The sequence below is a fragment of the Triticum aestivum genome, chromosome 5D, assembly GCF_018294505.1.
Source record: "Triticum aestivum cultivar Chinese Spring chromosome 5D, IWGSC CS RefSeq v2.1, whole genome shotgun sequence".
Classification (NCBI taxonomy): domain Eukaryota; kingdom Viridiplantae; phylum Streptophyta; class Magnoliopsida; order Poales; family Poaceae; genus Triticum; species Triticum aestivum.
In genome coordinates, this window is record NC_057808.1 from 561,238,955 (window position 1) to 561,255,594 (window position 16,640).

The following is a 16,640-nucleotide window of genomic DNA, read 5'->3' on the forward strand; positions in this document are numbered from 1 at the left end:
GTACCAATGCTTTATGCGTGTGTGTGTGTCAGACCAGCTAGTTGTGCCATGTTAATTAATTGCTATTCCAGTATGAATTTTGAGAGTAAGACTGTAGTTGATGCCTTGAACTTGCCTTTGATTGAACATTCAGAACCATACGAGTTTTGGTTGACGGACAAGTTTGATCAAGATCATGCATCACGTCGAAGTAGTTTCCCTTTATGCGGATATGGTGATCTAGTCGTGTGTGATGTGCTTCCTATGCATATGCATGTGTGTTCTATACTGTTGAGAAAACCCTGGACAGACTTGAGACAATTAAGTTAGCATTATGATGGTGAATTTTCTTTTGTATGGAAGGGTGGACTTATACTACTTTACTCATATACCCTGGAGCGATACAAGGCATATCACCAAAGGCGTGATCATGCTCAGGAAGCAATTGATGTGAAGGTACTCAATGACCAAGACAAAGCAGGCATGGACATTCAACATGCTGAATTTTTGGCATCGACAGTTTCTGCGGATGCATATGCTGAGAAGATAGACTTGACGCCGAGGAGGGTTTCGTTTCAGGGAGGAGAGGATGATATGGCAAACACTAGATCTATTTGTACCGTCGACCACCATTACATACAAGAAGTTGGTCTGGTTTAAGTTAAGGCCGTTTCGCTCGTCACTGTTTGCGATAACATGAGGCGTCTTGATCAAGAGAAAATGAAGGTTGAATTAGAATCACAATTTACTTCTTTGCCAAAATACACAATGCATGCTTGGATATTAGAAAAGGAAGAAAATAATTCCAACATATACCGTTTGATCAAAGCATGTGTCAACTTGGTTGTTTCTTTTGGTTGCCATGTCCACAACAAGACTATACTACATGGACATGATACGTTTTGATTGAGACTACCGAAAGTATCCTAATTGTTTACTACTTCTCACGATCAAGGCCACAGGAGATATATGTGTACGTGAGCAGGTCTAAATGGTGGGTTTTGCTGTCCTTGAGAAACGTTGGATGGGGGCTGCCAGGAAATTGTGTTTAATTACTTTAAGTATTGAAATTGTAAGGATTACTTGCTAAGTTAAAGCTTGTGATCATATTTACTTCCTTAGGTGTTGGTCAAGAGTTAGAGATAAAGATGTTTTTGTTTGTTTAACTTATTAGGAAAGTTCGAGTATGCTAGCTGTCTTGGTGTATATAATCCTGGTACGGTCTTTGTAATAGCAGGTTATATTTTGGAGTTTAGAAAACGTCATGTTTCGACCATGAAGCGTTTCTGTGTGAAAGTTACACTTCGCTCGAGGTTTGTCTTTTCCGACGGGTTGTGTGCTGGTAACGTCTAGTTCGATTGCAGGTTCTTTCGTGTGTCGAGGGATTATTCGTTGGTTATCGTTACCCCATCTTCCGGTTACGTGTACTGCTCGCGTAATGGAGAGATTTTATCAGCTGAATTCGGAGGAGTTCATTGCATCGTGAAAGATTGGGCCAAATTAGTAGAACGACGAGGTTGGGCTTTCATCAGTTGGTATTCAAAGCAATGGTTGTTCACGGTAAAATTGTTTTCTTCCAATTACAATTGATACTTTTATTTATCATGAGGAAAGATTGTAGTTCGCAAATGGTGATGGCGATGGAGAAGGATCCATTGCGCGTCTTGCCTTGGTACCAATGCTTTATGCGTGTCCATGTCGGACCAACTAGTTGTGCCCCGTTGATGAATTGCTATTCCAGTATGAATTTGGTGAGTGAGATAGTAGGTTATGCTTTGAACTTGCCGTTGATTGAACATCCAGAACCATACGAGCTTTGGTGGAAGGACAAGTTTTATCAAGATCATGCATCGCGTCGAAGGAGTTTCACTTTATGCGGATATGGTGATCTAGTTGTGTGTGATGTGCTTCCTATGCATATGCATGTGTGTTCTATATTGTTGGGAAAATCATGGATGGACATGAGACAATTAACTTATCATTATGATGGTGAATTTTCTTTTGTACGAAAGGGTCGACTTCGCCTGAGGTCTGTCATTTCCGATGGGTTGCGTGCTGGTTACGTCTACTTGGGCGGGAGGTTCTTGTGTCGAGGGATTGTGTACTACTAGCGTAATTGGGAGATTTTATCAGCTGATTTCGGAGGAGTTCATTGTATCGTGAAAGATCGGGCCAAATCAGTAGCACGATGACGTTGTGCTTTCATCGGATGGGGACCAGAGGAGACTTTGGTCGGCTGGTTCAGCCCAACATCGGCGACGGCTCTCGATGTCATTACCCTCCTTGTAGGCGAAGCCGACGTCCCTCCTATCCAGCCTCGACCACCTCCCGGAAGAGAGCCCAAAACCCGTCTTGGATTGGGCATTGACGGCCTGCACGTAGTACCCCTTCATTGGGGCGCCATCTTGGGAGGCTTGGGTGTTCGGGGGAGAGTTGCTATGGGTGGTGGAACCTACGTGGCAGGGGCTCCAGCGGCAACAATGGCGTGGAGGTTGGCAGGTGAAGCGCTGTCGCATGTACCGCGTCGACGACAGTTGATCTTGGCAGCATGGTGCAGCCTAGTCTTGGCGATAGATGCGTCTGAATGGACGAGCGCAAGGCGGCAGCGTTGTTCGTCGCCGTGGAGGCATCGATCGATGGCCGGCCTGGTAAGGATGATGTAGATCTCTTTTCTGGAGATGGGTCAGCGGTTCGATGGTGGTGACGGCTTCTAAAACATGTGTGTGTGTGGTGCATGCATTAGATTTGCTGCACCGAGTGTAGGCTCCTCATATGTCATGCGGGCAGATCAGCGGTGACCTCAGTTCTAAATGGTGGGAGAGAGGGCACTCCATATTGTCGAGTTGTTTGTTGTAAGTGGTGGCTTCGGATGGCTTGATGTATGTTATTGTCAGATCTTTGTTAAATAATTAATAAATATGAATGTATGCACCGACTGATGGAGAGGCCGGGGATTTAAATCACATTTTCGAAAAAATGTCACTAACAGAAGGCAATTTCCGGGAACCTCCAGATGGTGGCGTGCGCTCCGCGTTCAGCTACCGGTGTTGGCCATCTTGACCTTTTCCGCGGAATATTTTGGACTTAGACTGGCCATAGTGGGAGTAACTTCAAGAGTAACATCGGTTCCAACTCAGCAAATTTGCCTATGTGACAACGAGTTAATAAGGAGATGGGTGAATTGAGTAACTTAGCTAGTTATCGTAACATCACATATCCCAAGACGATACGAGTGTATAACGTAATAAATGAAGCTTTGCACGACACCACACTTATGTTACTACCCACTATAGAGGTACTACCTACGTCCTGGTTTATTGGTCTCTATTGTATTCTTTGCCATATTTTGATCTTAAATTTAACAAACAAAATGTTCATGCATGTCATAAAAAATTATATCATTGAGAACTATGTTTAGATACGAATGGAACAATATAATTTTTGTTTGACATGCACTAACATTTTATCAGTTAAATCTTTGGTCAAAGTTTAGCACAAATTACAAAGGGGGCCAATAATCTAGGACGAAGGTAGTAATAAGATAGCCTAGAGTAGCGTGTATGTTATGGCTAGTCTCACTCATAGGAGCAGACTTTGTTATCCAGATCCAAGAAGGATGCTGTGCGCCTATAAATACCTATCTACTCTAGCTAGGAGTTCGATCTAACACAACCATCATATCCATATCCAGCCCAACAAATGGCGCCTCTCAAGGTGACTGTTGCCATGTGTGTCGTGCTGGTCCTGATGATCCAGCTGCAGGCGCCGGCGGCTGCGCAGGAGATACCATGCGACCAGTGCGGGCCGGGATGCGCCCAGGCGTGCAATGCGCAGGGCCCCTACTTCTGCAACAGCTTCTGCAACATCTTTCCCACCCTGTGCAACTACTGCTTCCTCATCCAATCCGGCTTGTGCATTCCCGAGTGCGCAAACCTCTGCAGGGTCAACTGCGAGTGATCGACCATGCAGGAACGCATCGACATGCATGGATTCGAGGGTGTCGATGAGCGTGCCTGCGTTGCCATTGTTATATTAGCTGCTCTATGTACAATAAGTCGATGCCGGTCAGGCTGCATGCATGTATTGCGTGCGAGTGCCTCGACTTAGCATTTGATACCGTGTTTAATTTGCTACTATTCCCTTCACTCAACATATTACATATTACCATGTTGTGCATCCAATGCATTTATGTTGTACGCCCACCATTTGGTTATGAAAAAGACTCGTTTGGAAAATCACATATCTACCAAGGCAAAGTTCAGGTTGCACCTACTTGTGTATAGTTCATCTGGAAAGGTCAAATGTTCTCTTGTTTGGAAGAAACAAAAAAGAGATTTTTTTTTCATATAAGGATAACACGAATCTTGATGCAAACCGAATGGTTTAGATAGATGGTACGCTGGTATGGGGGTACTAAAAATCCACACTCGAAGTATTCCTATATGCACATCATATAATTATCGTTTCTACCAAGTGTTTGGTTGTATAAGTAAATCAAGTAACTCCCACGATAACCCACGTAGCCCTTTTAAAGATAAAGAAGAGAATTATTCCACGATCTTTACTTGTGTTGTAGGTAAGTTACTCTTTTAGTATATATGATTCCTATTAAATCTATTAGGCTATGAAATTGTTAGAGTACCGCATGGGTTCACTCCTCTCGAACACCAATTTGGGTTACAAGAATTTATACAGGGGAATTGCTCATAGAAGTTCAAGAAACCGAGGAGGAAGAGGGGTGGAAGAAAGGTAGGAGAAGCCAGGGGAGCCGCCAATGACGTGATCCTACGCGGATTCCTTCTTCGTTGCTTCCTCCCCTATACTTGTAGCTCGTAGTAGCCGGTGATGCTCAACCAGACCCGGCTAGTGTGATATCCAAGGGCAAGCCCAAGTATATGTATGGGCTAGGGGAGGTCCCTAACACCCCCCTCCTTGAAATGCTGCTTGACCACAAGCTGACGCACCGAGGACCACCCGGTAAACATATATATGGGCTAGTAATGTATGCAGTATGTGCGGCTTCTACTAACGCACTACGTGTTGAACATCGCCCGGCACTCTTTTCACTCCTAAACAACCCGTGAAACCATTAATTATGTGTGATGAGTGCCATATATATGTTTGTTATTATAATGCACTTGTTACATTTTCTTTATAACTACTACTTTTTACTAGTAAGACATCATTGTAATGTGGTGTCTGTATATGTTGTATGTGGATCAATGTTAAAATTAGTATTTATGTATCCATGCATTTTGATGATGTGATCAAGGCGCAATATGCTGCAATAGCATCAATTTGAAATCAATTAATAGCAACTAGTCGTCAATCCGTGCATTCGCACGGGCCGGTTATGTATTATTTTCCATCAATCTATATTATGAACAACTATGCTTTTATGATATGAACCACTATAATTGAGATGTTCGTGAAGCATATAAGTTTAAAAACATAGAGATCTACAAATGGAGGTATGCATAAAGTTACACAAAATTAGAATCTAAAGCCAGAATAGTAATATGTTTTTATAACATAATATCACATTATATTTCTCAAAGTTCACTACATGAAGAGGAAATCATGCGTAAAACATATATCATAATAATATGTTTGTCGGTTTCACTTGGGAAGGATGTAGAGCCGCCTAATACACTGCTTATTTCCTCATGCATATGGTGTGATTTTTATTTTACATGTAACTATTTAAAATATATTTAAACAACACAATTCAGATAGTTGAGCAATGTGATTTTCATTTACCTAAATATTTGCCATGTACACTTAATTTAAATCAAATGACTTATGGTAATGAACTTATAAGACTCAAGCCATAGAACAGTATAATTTTTATGTGATATCTTTTAGTCAATGGATGACACACATAAAACGTGCAGGTAAACTTCTCTAACTTTGACACATATAAAAAGGATTCATTTCTTCTGGCTGCTAATACACGTGATACAGAAAATTGATGGCTAGTACTATGATCATACTACCCTACAACATCAGTCTCTGAACGGCAATGATGCAAGCTATCTTGATTCCTTTCGGATCCGATCTAGCAAGAAGCTAGCATGCTAGCTCATCCGGCAACATGCACAGGTAGAAAACTGACTTGTTTTGCCCTGAACATGCACGTACACAACCTCCTGAATATGCACTTGATCAATCCTTGCGGGTGGGGATGCAACACATGCGATCTGTTCATAAAAAAAAACCATTAAAGGTTGGAAGAAATAAGAATTAAAAGAGTGTGCACTGGACGGCAGGTGCTGATGCCTACATCCAATTTTGATGCGGCCGTGCGTAGACGTGATTGTAGTCTGGACGGATTCTTGAGAAAGAAGCCTCCCTGTATAGGTGCATGAGATATCAAGGCCTGATTACCCAAATAGAGAGACCTAAGAGAGAGAGAGAGAGAAAGAGAGAGAGAGAGAGAGAAAGAGAGAGAGAGAGAGAGAGAAACGTGAGAGATTGAGCTAGCACAAAAACAATATGATAGGACAGTAAAAAGAAGGTGTTTCTAATAATTAGAAAAATACGTGATAGAGATACGAGAGAGACGTGAAAAAGAGAGAGATACGTGAAATTAAGCCTTCAACCGTGACCCACTTGATGTAACGTGATGATATTGCCTCCCAGTCGTGATTATGCACAGTTTAATTAGATAGATCTTTTTTTAGGTTTTTTTAGGGGCTTAATTAGATAGATCTAAATTGTAATATATTTCACAAAAAAATTAGGTTCTAATTATTCCTTTTTCGGATTACGATTAAACTAAAACCTTCGCCGATTAATATTTAAAAAAACTTATCTAGGTTCTATTTGTTCTTTTTTGGATTAAGATTAAACTAAAACCTTCGCTAATTAAAGTTAAAAAAAACTTATCCGAGTAGATCCGAACCATTATAATTCGGACCCACTAAATCAATGGCATCTATTTTCTAATTTTCTCTAATTAACGTGGAAATTTCTTGGAAATGCCTAATTAGTATTAGTAAGTATAAATATAGATACGTGATAGAGATAGGAGAGAGACGTGAAAGAGAGAGATATGTGAAATTAAGCCTTCAACCACGACCCACTTGATGTAACCTGAGGATATTGCCTCCGGGTCGTGATTATGCACAGTTTAATTAGATAGATATTTTTAGGGGCTTAATTAGATAGATCTGAATTGTAATATATTTGACAAAAAATTAGGTTCTATTTATTCTTTTCTTGGATTACGATTAAACTAAAACCTTCGCTGATTAATGTTTAAAGAAAACCTTATTTAGGTTCTATTTGTTCTTTTTTGGATTAAGGTTAAACTAAAACATTCGCTAATTAACGTTTTAAAAAAACCTTATCCGAGTAGATCTGAACAGTTATAATTCGGACCCACTAAATCAACGGCGTCTATTTTCTAATTTTCTCTAATTAACGTGGGAATTTCTTGGAAGTGCCTAATTAGTATAAGTATAGATATAGATGGCGGGCACCAAACACCGTGGCGAGCGGTGGAAAGGGCCCGCCATTGCTGCACAAAATTTCTGTGACGGGCGGTGGTGATAGCGCTCCACTGTAGATGGGCTACCACTGGCGGGCAGTGGTGATTGCCCACCAGTGAAGATGGGCTACCACTGGCGTGCGGCCGCCCGCCACTGTTTTTTTTGAAGGAGAATCAATTAATATCGCGAAGATACCAATTACACCCAGTCTCTGCACCAACAAGATGTCACAAAGACATCCAGGATGCACACAACCAAAGGAGAAAATTAAAAGAAAGGAAAAAAAGAATGATCTTGCCACAGCGGTCGGCTCCTCTCAACAGCAGCACACATACCACCACCTAATACAACAACCGAAATACATAAAAGGTCTCCAAAAACAATGCCTCCAAGAAGGAAACAGTGCACAAGTGCCGTCGTTGCCCGATCCAAAATCTTGGGTTTTCATCCTGGAGAAAGGCCGCACTCTCAAAACAATCCCTCTAGCAAGGCAATCGCCAGACACAACCAATGAAGATCAGACCTTAGGTTTTCACCGGTACTCGAGGAGTACCACCAAAACTGAAATCCGCCAGTGCTGCCACCCCCACTTATCACTGCTACTCCCGAGACTTATCTGACACCTGGCTGACTCCATCGCCACCAAGGCTCCGTCCGTCTAGTTGATCCTCCTATCACGACCACCATGACCTTCTCCATCATTTTCTCCACCATGGAAATCAAGAAGCCGACATGTCCCAAGGTATCATCAACCAATAGAGCTTCGCACCATGCCCTCAGAACCTCGTAGGCAGATATGGACGTGCACGACTAGATTCTGTCCGATCCAGATATCCTGGGCAAAATCTCCAGCACCAGTTTCGGAACACGTCGGTGACTAGATTGAGGAGGACCGATCTTGGAGGACGTTTCCATGAAGCAAAAAGAGTACGAGGACCACCACCATAAGCATCATGGTAGTAGGCCACCATGGTGTCCAGCAGCATGCAGCACACATGTCCGCAGACTTGTACGGGCAAAGATCCAAACTAGCACGGCTTGAGGACGTGCGCCGACCGCGCCGCAACACCATGCGGTCACGAGCGACCAACTTGCTGCCGACCAAGAGCAGCCCCACCGATGGACGAGGAAGATGCCGTCGGGATCTCGCGGAGCTGCCCAGATCTCAGCAGCTGCCGCGAGATGAGATGCCCGGCCGCCGCCGTCATAGGATCCCGTGCGAGCTTTGCCGATGGTCCCCTCAGGCAGCGGGAAGATGAGGGGAAGGAGAGGCGGGCTCAGGAGTCATCGACGGTGGCGTTTCCCCCATGTAGCCAGATCGGGGCGACGCGGGGCGTGTCGCCAGATAGGGGCCGCCCGCCACTGTTGGCATATTAGTAGTGGCAGAGAGGCAGTTGCGGGCGCCCCTGAGAGCCTTGCTCGCCGCTACTAGGCTTTTTGAACTAAAGATGAGGACAACACCATGACCTAAAGACGAGGACAACACCAACTGAAACTGCATATCCAAACTTCATTGAAACCTGGCAGCGGTTACCTTCCCTTCTTCTGATCCTGCTTCATACTTATTGTCAAATGCATGGTAATTATGATAAAAGGCAAACAACAAAGATGCCACATCTAATAGTTGCCAAGGCCTAAATGACTTAGTAAACGAGTAATGTTGAATAAAGCTGATAAAGGAATCCTAGTCTTTTCTTTTCTTTGCTAGGATAATGAAGGCCGACGGGGTTATATAATTGTAATTTACGAACTAGGTCATACATTATTGAATTTTTTTATAAAAGGAGTAATATTTTAAAAAAAAATCTTTAGGTCATGGGATGTGAGGAATGGGTAGAGGATTTTCCCCAGCTGGTTATTTTTCCCTGGAGCGGTGTAGAGAGAGTTTTGGATCTGTCTGCTTAGATGGTGTAAACTTTTTTAGCCGTGTGATTGTTTATTTGCTGGATTTTCCCAGCAATTTCTTCTCCACGGAAATTGGTAAAGCTATCCTCATAATTCAGTCACTGTATTTCTTGATTATTCTGTTATTCATTTTATTTTTACTGTTGCATATGGACTGTGTGCTTGTGAATTGTTGCAATTAGCTATGATGGGAACACACCATTTGCGCATAGATATGCTCATGTTTGCTCTCTTGATCCTGGTTATTTTTGCTTAATGACCGACTGCTTGGTAAATTGTTGGATAGAGTTTGTTATCGTCACAATGCCAATACAGAGAGACTAGAGTGCTCCAAGTAGGCTAGCAGTTACTTTTTTTAATGCAATTGTCAGTGGTTGTTGCCCGTGTGTTGTATCAAATCTCGTAGCTAGTGTCCACTACCGGGAAAGGGCTTATAGGTGAACTCAAATTAGTGCCGGGCGAAGCCGGACACCCGCCACAACTAATTTTGAAAACCAGCAGCGGCGGGTGACAGGGCGCACCGCCAGTGCTGGTGGTGTAGCAGTGGCGGGCGCGCCCGAATGACCGCCATAGCTGGACTAGCAAAATTTGCTAGCGTGTTGAAACCTGCCACTAGCGGGCGTTGCTACCCACCCGCCACTGCTACTTCGTCTTAGAGTGGCGGTCATGGAATACACCCAGTACAAACATAGTGGGATGACCCTCTCAAATTTTTTATTTTCCATATCAAGATGTTTGCAATGCGGGCAACAAAGGTACTCGTCACTTCCACAATGCAGTCACCCACGCAAAAAAATAATAATCAAGAAGTCAGGAGTGGCGGGCATCCTGTATAGCCCGCCACAGAACTTTACCGCCTTTTTTGCTTGCCCGAAATTCAGTTAATGCCGCGAAAATAACAAACCAACTCTAAAAGTTGTCAAATTATAGAGCGGGGCTTCTGGTGACGTATATTACAGATGGAAAAAAATTCAAGTCCAAAATATGTTATAAAATTGAGTTATGTGTGTGAGGTGGCCATTTTGAAAGTCTATACACTTGGTGGGAGAGTGTCCTGTTTGCACACGTTATGCATCCGGTTATGAATTGAGTCATCAGCCATGGAGGAATCACGAACAATCTAATATCAATGAAAAATACATATGCAGGAAGCAAAATTAACAGCCTGGACCCTGGAGAGGTAAATAGAGAAGTAACCGGGGATTAATATAAGAGATGCAGGCTCATGTCCGAGGTCATTAACGCCATCGAAGGGAAGGTGCTCCTGGATGGCACAGTGCGCTGGCTGGATCGTGACGCACATGTGCCCTACTCCAAGGGGCGGGTGGAGTAAAGCCGGGGCACCAGCGCCGTTACCTTCTGGAGTTTTCTTACTTGGTCTTGTTCTGTTACAGCACTTCTCAAATGCTGGGTTTTCATGTCCAATCATGCAAAGTCCATCTGACCACACTTCGTGAGAGCAATCAATACAGACTTCGACAGAATCATAGCCATGTGCAAAAATCTGCAGGTGTCTTTTGATTTTTTTGTGAGAGTTAAAAATCTTTGTAGTTATTAACAGGATGATCAAGGGGATTTCTCTTCAGTGAGCATGGACACTGCTGTGGCGATCCGGACACTAGAAGCAACATACAAATCATCGGCTGAAGCTGCTGCTGTTGAATCCATGATTGCAAAATTGATTGACAAGGTACTACTGCTCTACACCCTAGGGTAATGAAAATCCCATCTATGTCACCCATTCCACAAACACACAACTGATACTTTAGATTGAGAAATTGGACACTGCAATATCCATGATAGTGAATAAACTATTATCTACATGGTGTGATGCACGAAGGCCCTTACTTGAAAAGTAAAGGCAAAGCAGTGATGCAGCGAGAATTGGGATTCTCACTTGGAGATCATTGCGAGTTATGTCAAGAGAATGGAAGTACTTCTGGAGCAGGCTTGCCTTGTATATGCTGCTTGCCCTGTATTTATCGATATTGGTCATTCATTGTCATCTGTAGTGGTCAGTGTCACTGCAGTATTACATTTCAATTTACTAGATATTTTTATTCTCAAGTAATTAACTGCATTTATGATTTGATGATGCTCAAAGGTCACATTGTTTTGACAGGTTAGGATTTCTGCGATATTTGTGTTTGTTTCGTTTCTTGTCCTTCTGAGTGTTTGCAAAGTGCCTGCTCATATTGATGAGATCAAGGTCGGGTTTTTCTTCTTTAAAATGGAATTGCAACATTATGGCCACTTCCTTCCTAATAGTTTTAATTGTAGAATAATTTCAACGCGGATTCTGTTGGTGAAAACAATAAGCACCAAAATCATATGAACATCAGGTATGTTTGTAACATAATGCTCCCTCCTATGCAGATATATTCCCATGAGGATTCAAACCGGCATTATGGGACATTGGTTTTCCTACTAGGCCACTTCCTATCCAGCGTCTCCTTCCTATTTCTGGTGTCCATTTCGTCGTCGTTGGTTTTCTACTCCTTGATTGGCCTCAGGAATGAGTTCAGCTTCCTTATGTACTTTATAATCACCATCTTTATGTGCCTATTGGCGAACGAAGCGCTCATGATGATTGTTGCGTACATCTGGCTTGAGACTTACAAGTGCATCTTAACCTTGATTTGCTTATATGTGAGCTTCCATCTTGGTCTTCTTTCAAGTGGGCACACATATTGAATGAACCGACATTATTAAATAACCGTGGCTACTTCAAGTTATCATGATGCTGGTGGCAGGGTATTTTCGGATCAAAGACGCAATACCAGCGCCCGTGTGGAACTATCCGATGTCCTACATTTCATTCCAGACATATGCCGTCCAGGTAAGTTATATATGGCCATCTTATGTAACCTACATAAACCCTATGCTCATCTTGCTTTTACCGGATCAGGCGTGCTAACAAGCAATACTGCTGCAGGGCTTGGTCCAGAACGAGTATGTCAGTACATCATTTGCAGTCGGGGCCACGAGGACGATACCCGGCGTGCAGGCTGTCCGAGGCTTGTATGGCATATCATCGTCGACGGGTGCCAAGTGGATGAATCTCCTTGTTTTGTTCCTGATGGCGATCGGCTACTGGGTCGTCTTGTATGTTTTGCTTCGTCTAGATGTGAGGAGACATGTGAGGCTTGGCAGGTGCTCCTGCTGGCCCAGCATCCACACCATTGCAGCTCCAAAGTGAGTTAGCCCTGAGCCACCGAGTGTGCTGATGTTGTAAGAAGGCTTTGTGCGTGTGTGTGTGTGTGTGTGTGTGTGTGTGTGTGTGTGTGTGTGTGTGTGTGTGTGTGTGTGTGTGTGTGTGTGTGTGTGTGTGTGTGTGTGTGTGTGTTTGGGTGTGTGACTGTTCATATGCATGTATACATGTGTGATAGCTTCTTAGGTAGGCATATCTGACGCATCCAAAGTAGGAGAGAAACATGAGGAGAATTGGGGTAACATATATACTGTATTTATCATGGTTAATTTGAGAATTGAAGAAATGAACCATGATTTGGTGATTTACTCTCTTGTCCATTCCTTTTTGGTACTCAGCATTGCTTCCTTTGTTGTCTTGTTGTCTCTCACACGTTTGATCTTCCTGGTTGGATCTGACTACATTGAAGGTCGAGTAGCGATCCTCTCTCGAAGGTGTTTTCTTCAAGTGTTGTAGATGATAGGGCTCAGCGCGTGCTGGGTTGTGCCAACATGCATTTCCATGTCAGTAGATTTGTGACATTGTAGACGATGTTGAATGTAGTTATTCATGCCTGAGATGAAGCTTGGCATAGTAGTCATTGAGCAATAACAGATTGTCTCTTCTCCTTAAATTTGTTCGTGCTTATAAATGTTGTTGGAGACGGTGGATAACTGAGTCAAGATATGAAGTGCATAAAAAAGTCAAGATATGAAAGGTTCTAACTGTGTAGGTGGAGAACAATCTCACCGGAGGATGATCTCAGAGGTGTCGGTGACATACACGATCAATAAAAGATGAGAAAATGCCATCCCAAATGAAAAATAAATCCATATATATAGACGAGGGGATCGTGACACTTCCACTTCAACCAAGAACCTAGTCTACACTAGTATAAAAGTTACGAGTTGCTGAAATCCAAACGATCTCAACCATCCGACACAATTAAAGCCAAGGACTCATGATGAATTTATTAAAAAGGTAAAAATGATGACACATGTGCAACCTAGTTTCCTGAAATCAGCAAATGATAGGAAACCTAGTGTATTGCCATACGCTTCCGCTAATCGACTATAGCGAGTTCAGTCTTTTATTTCTTCTTCTTGAGCGGAATGAGTTTGATCTTGTTGTTTGGCAGATTCCTCCGCACGCCCCTGAAAAACTTGACAAACGGATCGACAGAAGCATCACCATCTCGGTGTATGGTTTCAGTAAGCCTAAGGTTGTTGCACTTGAAACGCGCCATGCCCTTGGAATATGATTGGCGGCATTTCATCACCTCCTTTGTAGATTGGAAATCCGAGACCTGTTGAGCAGTGCAATGTTACGAGTATATTTTGGAATGGAATGCCAATATATTACGGAATGTTTCAAGTTATGGTAATTAGTTGTTGATGGAAGAAGTAGCAGCAGCACCTTGCAATGTCGCAAAGTGAGCTTCTGCAGGTTAGGCGAGTTGTACAGGTATTTGCGCAGCCCGAGGAAGTCGTCGTTGATACGGCACCCATCCAGAGAAAAGCTTGTCAGGTTCTCAAACTTGAATATAGGAAGATCCTCATGACTCCCAAAGAACAGCAACTGAAAACAAAAAACCCTACATGCACTCGTCTTATACTACTTTAAAAGAACGAAATAGCTGGCGGAAATCAAAATTTGAAGTAAAGGGCTCACAAGATCACTAGTTATTGACGAGACGACGCTTAAAAAACTCGGAGATCGGGAGATTGGCCAGGACTTTCCTCCCTGCCGGCTGTTGTTCGGTCGTTCCTGCCGTATGCCTTCGTGCTCGGCTGCTCGCCTGCTCCTACCCTCCTGAATCTTGAAAAGGATCTACAACGTAGGAAGTTGGAACGGAGTTGCTGGATAGGAGATTCTTGAGCAAGGAAAGGTAGGAGGATTGGAGGAAGCCTAACCTGCCGTGGCGAGGGCCACCAGTGCCACACAGGAACAGACGAAGAGACGCCTCGTCGCTTCGCTCCTCTCCGTGAATCGAATAGATCAATCGTTGTTTTGTTTTTCTTTTTGATTTTGAGGGAAAGATTGCCACAATCGCTGGACGAGGCAGTTCCAGATCGGGGGGCTGCTCCAGGTTGCCAGTTGCCAGGCCGCCAGTTGCCAGGCCGAGCGTCTCACAAGCCCAATAGGTTAGATATTTTTCCAGAGGCCCAAAAGATTAGATGAGAAGTAGATTTGGAGGCCCCAGAAACGGGGGGTCTGTGCGGGTGCACAGGTCACACCCCACCGGGGTCGGGCCTGAATACAAGACGTTGGTCTGGTTCAAGTTAAGGCAATTTCGCTCGTCACTGTTTGCGATAACGTGAGGCGTCTTGATCAGGGGAAAATAAAGGTTGAATTAGAATTATAATTTTCTGCTGTGCCAAAATACACAGTGCATGCTTGGATGTTGGAGAAAGAAAGAAAATAATTCCTACGCATACACGTTTGATCAAGGCATGTGTCAACTAGGTTGTTTCTTTTGGTTGCCACGTCCACAACAAGAGTATACAAGTACATGATACCTTTTGATTGAGACTAACGGAAGAATCCTAATTGGTTACTACTTCTCATGATCAAGGCCATAGGAGATTTATGTGTTCGTGAGCTGGTTTAAATGGTGAGATTTGCTGTCCTTGAGAAACATTGGATGGGGGCTTCCAGGAAATTATGTTTAATTACTTTAAGTATTTAAATTTCAATGATTACTTGCTAATTTAAAGGTTGTGAGCAGATTTACTTCCTTTGGTGTTGGTCGAGAGTGAGAGATAACGAAGTTTTTGTTTGGTCAACTTATTAGGCAAGTTTGAGTCGGCTAGCTGTACTGGCATATATAGTCATGGTACCCTCTTTGTAAAAGCAGGTTATATTTAGGATTTTAGACAACATCGTGTATCGTCAATGGAGCGGCCGTCTTCGGGTGTCGCTGTTATTTATTTTGTATAAATTTTCGGTGTGGAAGTTACACGTGGCTCGAGGTCTATCGTTTCCGACGGGTTGCGTGCTGGTTACGTCTACTTTGGCGGGAGGTTCTTCATGTGGCGAGGGATTGTCCGTTGGTTGTCCTTACCCCATCTTCAAGTTACATGTACTGCTCGCGTAATTGGGAGATTTTATCAGCCGAATTCAGAGGAATACATTGTATCGTGAAAGATCGGGCCAAATCAGTAGCACGACGAGGTTGTGCTTTCCTGAGTTGGTATTCAGACCAAAGGTTGTTCACGGTAAAATTGTTTTCTTTCAGTTACGATCGATATTTTTATTTATCATGAGAAAATATTGTAGTTTGCAAATGGTGATAGCGATGGAGAAGGATCTATTGCGTGCCTTGCCTTGGTACCAATGCTTTATGCGTGTGCGTGTCGGACCAGCTAGTTGTGCCATGTTAATTAATTGCTATTCCAGTATGAATTTTGTGAGTAAGACTGTAGTTGATGCCTTGAACTTGCCGTTGATTGAACATTCAAAACCATATGAGTTTTGGTTGATGGACAAGTTTGATCAAGATCATGCATCCCGTCGAAGTAGTTTCCCTTTATGCGGATATGGTGATCTAGTCGTGTGTGATGTGCTTCCTATGCATATGCATGTGAGTTCTATACTGTTGGGAAAACCCTGGACAGACTTGAGACAATTAAGTTATCATTATGATGGTGAATTTTCTTTGGTATGGAAGGGTCGACTTATACTACTTGACTCATATACCCTGGAGCGATACAAGGCAGATCGCCAAAGACGTGATCATGCTCTGGAAGCAATTGATGTGAAGGTACTCAATGACCAAGAGAAAGCAGACGTGGACATTCAACATGCAGAATTTTTGGCATCGACAGTTTCTGCGGATGCATATGCTGAGACGATATACTTGACACCGAGGAGGGTTTCGTTTCAGGGAGGAGAGGATGATATGGCAAACACTAGATCTATTTGTACCGTCGACCACCATTACATACAAGAAGTTGGTCTGGTTTAAGTTAAGGCCGTTTCGCTCGTCACTGTTTGCGATAACATGAGGCATATTGATCAGGAGAAAATGAAGGTTGAATTAGAATCACAATTTACTTCTTTGCCAAAATACA

The 16,640-nt window shown here is 43.1% G+C and overlaps 1 protein-coding gene and 1 long non-coding RNA gene across 2 annotated transcripts; one reads left to right on the plus strand and one right to left on the minus strand.

The window, feature by feature from the left end:
* Positions 1-8,591: 8,591 nt before the first annotated feature.
* On the plus strand, positions 8,592-12,576 carry LOC123126240 (ABC transporter G family member 3-like). Its single transcript, XM_044546614.1, has 6 exons — positions 8,592-8,805; positions 10,526-10,557; positions 10,939-11,067; positions 11,500-11,586; positions 11,754-12,026; positions 12,313-12,576. Exons 1-6 carry the CDS (start codon positions 8,592-8,594, stop codon positions 12,574-12,576), a joined length of 999 nt encoding a protein of 332 aa, XP_044402549.1.
* Positions 12,577-13,373: 797 nt separating this feature from the next.
* Positions 13,374-14,274, minus strand: LOC123126241 (uncharacterized). Its single transcript, XR_006461613.1, has 3 exons — positions 14,239-14,274; positions 13,984-14,161; positions 13,374-13,873 (listed from the first exon to the last, which is right to left on the minus strand). It is a non-coding gene; the product is annotated as an uncharacterized lncRNA (long non-coding RNA).
* Positions 14,275-16,640: the final 2,366 nt, after the last annotated feature.